At 52.2% G+C, this 8240-nt stretch overlaps 1 protein-coding gene across 2 annotated transcripts in view; it reads left to right on the top strand.

The window, feature by feature from the left end:
• The first annotated feature begins 1178 nt into the window (after positions 1-1178).
• Positions 1179-8240, top strand: part of Bpifb1 (BPI fold containing family B member 1) — a 28970-nt gene continuing 21908 nt past the window's right edge. Inside the window, exon 1 of one of the 2 annotated variants that reach the window (XM_010628399.2) lies at positions 1179-1328. In XM_010628399.2, the coding sequence (XP_010626701.1) occupies positions 1314-1328 (15 nt within the window). In that variant the 5' untranslated portion in view covers positions 1179-1313. Of the gene's footprint in view, positions 1329-7793; positions 7942-8240 lie in introns of those variants that run through there. The other variant, XM_010628398.2, reaches the window with a different exon arrangement.

The raw sequence follows: 8240 nt of genomic DNA, 5'->3' as shown, positions 1-8240 counted from the left end.
GATCTTTAATCTGTTTCGATTTTAGATTAGCACATGGTGAGATGTATGGGTCTAGACTCTGCCCCTGCCTGTTCTGAATGTTCTGGTTTTGTTTGTTTGTTTTTAATTTTAATTAATTAATTATTGGTTTGGGGTTTTTTTTGGGGGGGTACCATGGATCAAACTCGGGTCCCTGTGCTTGCAAGGCAGGCAGCAGAACCACTAAGCCAAATGCCTGGCCCTGTAAATGGTCTGTTTTTTTGGAATCTTTAGACCCTCCTGTCACTGGGTGCTTTGGGGAGGTCATCACCAACTTTTCTTGGAGACAGACCCAGGTTGCTCATCTTGAGTGGAAGGTGGATTTGTCATTGACCTCTTTGCCAGTGCACAACAGGTACAAAACTTTGATATCCTTGGGGCCAAACTGGGCAGTGTGGAAGAGGTGGCCGGTTTCAGATAAACCCGGATGTTAGACAATCAAAGAAAGTGTCACCTCAGCCTCCTTTGAGCCAAAAGCCCAACTGTAAACAAATCCTCTATTCCAGGCAATGATATGTGCGCTGAAATATGGAGGAGAAAGGCACAAAGAACTGTAGCGTCCTTTGAAATATACCAAACCGATAAGCTAGGTGGATGGTAATAAAGCACATGCAATAAAATGTTCACACAGAATCAGGTTGGTGGATACAGTTAGTCTGGAAAACTAACTTTTCTCTATGTTTGAAAATTTTTATTAAAATGGTACTGAGGGAAGGCATGTGGCTCTGGCTACAGCGGGGAGAGATAAATTTGAGGGGCCAGGTGAGAGTCAGGGAGGCCAATGAAGAAGAAATGAGGAGGTCTGAGGGGAGGCCCGGGCAGCAAGAGTAGGGAAGAGGGGCAGCCAGAGACAGAGCTGAGGAATGACCAGAAGTCAGCCCACTGCAGGGGGACACTGGCAATGCTCTCTCCAGAGCAGCAGAGCTAGAGGAGCAGAGGGATGGGATGGGGGGGTGTCCTGGAGGGAAGAGGGAAGGAGCTGCCAAGAGCCCCCACCTGCCAGCATGACCTTGATCTCCACGTGGAGGGCAAGTTCCTCATTACCTCTTTCTTCCTCCTGGGCAACCTGGTAACCAGGTGAGTCAGTGTAAAAACAGGAACCAAACCCCGAGGGGGTGACCACAAGGGAGGTGCACCGTGAATCCCCTGGGCCCCGCTCTTGACCCCTGGACAGTCAGGACAACCAAAAGGCAAGGCATTCCCAGTCCCGAGAAGACAAGGAATCCAGAATAGGCGTGAAGAGGTTGAAGGTTACAGAGCTCACTGTACTTGGATGAAAGCCTCTGCTGGTGGACATGGCTGCTCGCACGGTAAGAGACTCTTGATTTGGCTCTCACGCTCAGAAAGCACTCGGAGAATTGCTTAATTCACCCTGGGTAGCTCCGTGCAGGGTTTTCAAGAACACAGGCTGCCTACCACACAGTCTGCTTCCTTCTCCCTCTCAGCCCTTTCGGTGATAGCACAGATAAAGACTGCCTGGTCCTGATGTGTCTCCAACACCTTTCCACTTGCTAATCTCCCCTATAGAGACAGAGAGAGAGAGAGAGAGAGAGAGAGAGAGAGAGAGCAAGGGCTAGGAATGTAGCTCATTATTGAAAAATAAATAAATAAGCAACCAAAATCAAAGAAAGAGCAGGCAGTTCTTGCTAGCCAGAGCTCAACAACACATTTCCGTTTGTTTTCACCGAGACTTTGGAGAAAGTTTTCCACCTCTCTGGCAGGAGCTCAGGCAAACCTCCTGAGAGCTCAGATCCAGGTATCAGCGTGAGGGTGAAGAGGTTAATGCAACAAAAGGGAGTGAAACAGCAGCTGGAGTACAGTAAGTGCCCGCCCCGCTTCATTGTCACCTTTATTATCCTCACTGTGGTCCTGTTGCCATTTTCTGTTTACAGAAATTGATGCTGTTTTTTCACTTTGACCAGTGAGACACCATTTCCTGGTAGAAGCAGGAAAGGAAACTTAAATTTTCAGGTGTTATTTCATGTACCCCAGTGTATGCCGAGTAATCATCCCAGGAATTGGTAGATATGGCAAAATGCAAAGGCAGCTGTAGCAGACAGGTGAGGGTGGCAAGGGTTGGGAAGACACTGGATGAAAGATTCAAGCTTCTGAGTCACAGAGTCCTGAGTTCAAATCCCAGCTTCTTGTCTGGTAACTGTGTGACCTTAAGCAGATCACTGGGCCTTGCTGTGCCTCCAATTTCTGGAAGTTATCGTAATAAACCTGCAGGCCCAGGGCTCAGCCTGGTGGTAGTGAGAGCTCAGAAATGGAAGGATCCATCTGTTCTGTACTTCAAGTAGCCCCTTCTGTGCACGATGAGTCCCCAAAATGTGTTCCAAGCCAAATGTGTGAAAGTTGAACAGGGAGTCGAACGGTGGGTGCACGCTCGTGTGCAGGTGTTGGGGGGCACCCAGGCCCTCCAGGGAGGCAGAGACCTTGTAAACCTCATGTCTTCATGGTGCTGATGGTCCCTCCAGTGGTCCACGTGTGTCCTCTTTTGTTCAGCGTCATCATGACTGAGACGATAGAGCTCTGTGACTTTACCTTAGTGGGTCAATCTCCAGCTCACTCTGTCTTCCCAGAGCAGTGTGAGTCCTGGAAGGCAGAGGCTGCTCTGTTTGCTCCCTGCTCTGTCCAAGGCACCCAGAACTATGTCACAGAGAGGTGCAAGACATTCGCTGACCAATGAGCCACCCACTGGCTGGCCGCATCTCCATCCCACCAGTCCCGACTTTCTAAAGAAACTGAACACATCCAGGGAGAGACACTGAGGATGGATCCCAAGACCACACACACCCTCATCGAGGCCTCAGACTGCAGGGGTGGGACCTCCGCTGCTCTCATGGCCTGGAGAGGATGCGGGGGGCTGCCCTGTGAGTCTGTCTCCAACGATGGCTATCAAAAGGGAGAGGGAGCTAAACTGGTGGGCACCCCCAAATTGAGGCTCCAAAACTGAGAGACTCAGTTCCCTCAGAGGCCTAGTCCAGTGACACCCCATCCTGCAGGGACCCTCCTATCTCAGGGACACACACCCCTTTTCCTATGCCCCTATGCACATGGTGGCCACACACTGCTTCTCATGACAGGTGGCCACACCTAGGGATAGTTCTCACAACCCTGGGCTCTTAAGCTGTTTGTCCCTTTCTGTTCACAGACATGCAGCAGTAATAACAGCAAGAGCAGCAGTGATGGCAGAAATGCACACTAGAAGGGCCCTGTCCGCATCCGGGGCCCTGCTCCAAGTCAGCTTCAGGCGGCTGTCATGTGGCCGAACTCAGTATGGCCTGAGAACCAGGCCGCCCCTCTTGTGAGTGTCCTCGTTGCCCAAAATTGAGTCAGCTCAGGGCTGAGGGCGGGAACCTAGAGTCCCCCTTCCATCCCAGGCTGTGGCACAGAGGTGAGGACATGTGCCCAAGGCCACACAGTAGTCAGGGGAAAATCATCTGCCAGTGTGTTCAGATACCCGTACCTGAGCTATCCACTGGGCCCCACGGCTCCGCCTCGGGCCTCTGAGAAGGCACCAAGAGATGGTCACGGAGAGGGAAGAGACAGAAGAAGATACAGGAAGAGACAGAGGGAGAGACAGGACCATGGCAGACAAAGACAGAGAAGGGAGTCAAAGGCAAGAGGCAAGGACAGGGAGAAGTCAGAGGACAGGGCATGCCGACCTGTCTCAGTCCCTCACGTGTATTTGCCTGTGTGCTATGACTGGATACACTTGCTGTAGGGTCCCACCCTCCGGGGTTGCTCCTGCTAGTCTGTCCTGAAAACTATCCCTGGGCCAAGGTCCCTGCTAACCTGTCACTCTCCCAGCTTGGTCACTCCCTCAGGGTCTGTTGATAGTGCACCTGCTACACCTAGCCAACCTCCCGCCAATCAGTGCCACCCCTACAGGTGGAAATCATAGCACCAACCGCTGCCTGTGGCACCTCTGAAATCACTTAGTGCACCCGTGTACCCCACAAGGGCAGAAACCCAGTCCTAGTCCCCCACACAGGGCTAGAACAGAGCCTGGTTCAGTCACTGTTTGTTTACATTGAATTTAATCTATTCCTGTCCCACAAAAGAGGGATTATGCCTGGAGTTTCCAGAACTGATCTCTTTCTTTCTGTGCCTGAGATTCCGGAACCTACGTGACTACGCCTTTGTGGCTGTTATCAGCAAGGCCATCACAGCGCTTACCCAGAACCAGAACAGGTGGAGGCTGAGGTCAGACACGGTGGGGGAGCTGCAGGTCAGACCTGGGGGAGGAGGGAGGATTCCTCCCCTCCCCTGACTGTGCCCAACCTCTAGTGACTCATTTTCAAGCCATTGAGTGTGAATGTTTTTAGTGTAGAAATGTATTTAGTGTAGAATTGCTTAAATTCTGAAAAGCACCAAAAAGGTAGTAAAAGTCACCCAGGATGATCCCACCAAAAATAAGCAGGGTTACTTTGTGTCCATTTTCTTCCAGAATGTTCTCTAGATGAAAAAAAAACTAATAAAATGTAGAGAGAATTGTTTCCCTTTCCAGTTGCTTCATTTGGTTTCTCTACATTGTTCTATACTGGCTGCCTGGAGCCCAGGTTTATTTAATAATCCCGTTTCTGGACATTGAAGCTGGGCCCTCCATGGAGCAGGGAGGCTATTAGGTGCTGCTGCAGTGCTCATCCAAACAGCTCTTTCCCCAAACCACCAGGCGACGCTGTAGGCACAGCCCATCCCCACTGTGTAGTGAGTGCTGAGCAGCAAATCGAGCTTACCAGTGCCTGCCCAGCCCGCCCCATCCTGCAGCCCAACACCCTTATTTTAGAGTTGGGGAGACCGACACCAGAGATAAGAACTGACTTATCCAAAATCAACCCCAAAGTTACCTAGAGGTCTTCTCTACACTCCATTATGTCTTTAAGATTTTACAAGAGAATCCATAATCTCTAACAAGGACGGACCCCTGTGGGATGCAGCAAGGACCAGGCAGCCATACTTGCTCACGGCAGGCATTACTAATCAATTGTCACACCCTCTTCTGCAGAGGCAAGACCCTGGGATACTTCAACAGCCATTCCCAGACAACTGGAATGGGCTCAAGAGTGAAGTGTTTCTGCCATGCTGGTGCATCCTCTTTGGGCCAAAAAGAGCCTTTACACAATGAGGACTTGAGCCTGTTGAGTTCTTGCTTCCCTTCTTTCTTTTGAGACAGCAATCAGCAAGTCCTCCTAACTTCCACCTGTCCAACCCTGCCACGACCTCAGAAGCCCTCTCTGGTTTTCTGCACTGCCAGTCTTCCCAGGAAAGGATGATCCCTCCTCTCAGCTGAGCCAGAGAGACAGAGCACAGCTCTAGAGTCAGGCAGAGCTGTGGCCACACCCTGGCCCGTGCTTTAGGGTTGAAGGAATGTGGGCAGCTCACCAACCTTCTTCCAGATCCTACCTCATCTAGGAAAAGGGGTCACAACACCCTTATTTCTCCTCTCTGGGCCTCAGTGTAGGGATCTGCAGAAGGGCAGGCTTTTCCATTCTGTTTGTTGGGTCTGGATACCCCTCTTTGACTTAACATCGAACTCTCTCCCGACCACCCCTGCTTTCACGGACAGCAACTGTCCCCCATTCTCTAGACAAGGAAATGCTCTAAGCCGAGCCTGGCTGGCACCCTCATAGAGGTATTCAAGTACCCCAGGGAAGCAGGAGAGAGGGCCCAGGACATAACCAAGAAAGAGCCTGGAGCTGGGAGAGGCGAGGCCCGAACCAGAAGGTCACCAGGAGGCTCAGGAGGCTGTGGCACTGAGGCCAGGTACAGGTTCCACGTGTGCGGACTTGAGGTGCCAGGGTTGTACAGGCCCATGTACACCCTCCGAGAGAGCTAGTGGACCAGCACCAAGCACAGGAAGCAGGGATTGCCGCAGGCTAAGCCCTGGCACCAGGCCCATGTGCCCCACAGATGGGCATTGTCTGTGGGCAGCAGGCATGGCCAGCTGAGGAACTGTGGTGGGGGCCTGTGCCTTTCTGGAGATGTGCCCAAGACATCATCAGGGTCCTTCTGGCGAGTCCGCTGGCCCTGGAGCATCCGCTTTTGCAGTCAAGGCAGAATGGCAAGAGCTCTTTGCCTTCTTCCTCTTGGCAGCTCTAGGAGGATGAGACCAGCCAGGCCACATTCTGTGACTCAGGATGCTTGCAGCTTTCTCAGGCCCTGCGGAGGGAGGTGGTTCCACAGTGGTCATCCAAGCCTTAAGCACAGATCCATGCGTCTGGACTGAAACCCACAACAAGGACAATTCCCAAGAGTGTGCCAAGACCACCCTTGCAGCATCACTGGTCCTCATTGTCCTGGGGTCACGGGGGATGGACAGCGTGGGGTTAGGAGTGTGTGATCTGCACAAGATGAGCAGCTCATCCCCGCTCACTCGGCCTTCCTTGGCTGTGTGACCTTGAGAAAGTCACACCTTTCCTGAGCCTCAGATGCTCTAAGTGAAGCATGACTTCCCCTTCTGGGTGACTGTCAGGTGCAGTAAGCGAGGCCTTTGACCCAACAGGGGTGCCTGGGCATTTGTCACCTTGCTTCATGGCCATGATCACATTTGTTTCATTCCACACTGCTCACTACATTCATGAAGGTACAGACAGGCAGAGCATTGTCCTTCACTGCGAATGAAAGCCCGAGCCCAGTGCCACATGGCCTTGCCCCTCAGCACATGCTCCTAGCAGCCAGGCGGGGGTGCTGCCGTGATCCCCATTCCACAGATGAGGTCATGAAGCCAGGCATAGCACAGCACACCTGCAATCCCAGCACTCTGGGGGGCTGAAACAAGAGAATCACAAGTTCAAGCCCAGCCTAGGCAACTTAGTAACTTAGTAAAAACCTGTCTCAAAAGAAAAAATAAAAAAGGGATGATGCTGCAGCTCAGTGAGAAAGCCTTGGATTTACTCTCCAGTTAACAACAACAGAATGAAGCCGTGGAGTCTCAAAAGCAGAGCACCTTGCCCAAGGACACATAAAGAAGTGACAGAAGTGGGATTCAAGCCCGTTCTCTTTAGGGAATTAAGTAATAAGGATTTATCTCCTTGAATGCACGTAGGAATAAGGGGTGAGTCTGGGGATTCCTTCCATTAACTCAAGTAAATCATCTGCACTGAGCTGTCAGCATGGCCTTTCCACAAAGCTTACCCTTTTACAAGCAATCCCAGTGACGATAGCCACAACCACATACAGCTGCTGAGCATTTCCTCCCTGCGGGTCCCATGCTCCGCAGGGTGCACTATGTTGTTCCAAGTACTCCAGGACAGGTGTTAGCAGGACGACTGTTTTACAGACAGAAACACTGAGGTTCAGAGAGGCTAGGGAATGTGCCCCAAGTCACACAGCATGGAAATGGTGGAGGCAAGACTTGAACCCAGTCTGTCCCATGGCACCCCCTGTCTGCCAGTCTATGGAGACATCTTCAGATGGGTTTTAAAGTCAGAGTTATGCTTCAAATCCTGACTGTGCCATTTGCTGACCTGAGTAAGATCAGGATAACTGGCCACTGCTGCACGGGGAGCAAATGCAAAGCCTGGGGTGGCACCTGCATAATGGAGGCCTTCATTCATCATCATACCACTGTCTCACCATTGTCTCATGGGAACGACTGCACAGGACTCAGGGAGCCCATGCAAGGCTCTCTCTGTGCCTGGGCCAGCTGCCCTACCACATGCCCCAGTGCCCCAGCAACCTGCCCGCCCCTCCCACCAGCTCAGACCCTCCTTCTCCAAACCTCAGGAAGCTGGAGTTCTGAGCTGCCTCCAGGAAGGGCTCTGGTTCACCAAGAGCTGCAAATATTTACCTTGGAGACCTCAGCCCAGCCCAAGGCCCTGACCCACCTGCATGGGATGGCTGCCTGGATATAAGGCTGGGTCTCCAGACCCACTGCCCAGGCAGGGAGGAGCAGCCCCAGGACTCCGGTGTGACCAGGTAAAAGTTCAGGGAGGGGCTGAAAGCCTTGGCTACCAGGAAGGCTACAGGTGCTGGGGACACCTGTGGGGAACAGTGTAGGAACACAGGGCTCAGGTTACATCCCTCACTTGGAACCTTTGAGGGTCAGGGCTGAGGATATGGAGGTGCCAACCTCCTCAGCCCAAAGAGCAGTGTGGGGCAGGCTGAGTCTTTTCCAGACCTCATTCCAGTGACACAAACTCACTCTGCATACACTCACCGCTTGTACTCGGTCTGTACTGCTGGGGTGACAGTGAGGACAGAGAGCAGCATCAGGC

This window comes from Fukomys damarensis, unplaced genomic scaffold (assembly GCF_012274545.1).
Source record: "Fukomys damarensis isolate Sample0158 unplaced genomic scaffold, DMR_v1.0_HiC HiC_scaffold_22, whole genome shotgun sequence".
NCBI lineage: Eukaryota > Metazoa > Chordata > Mammalia > Rodentia > Bathyergidae > Fukomys > Fukomys damarensis.
This window is presented reverse-complemented; position numbering and strand designations above follow the sequence as displayed.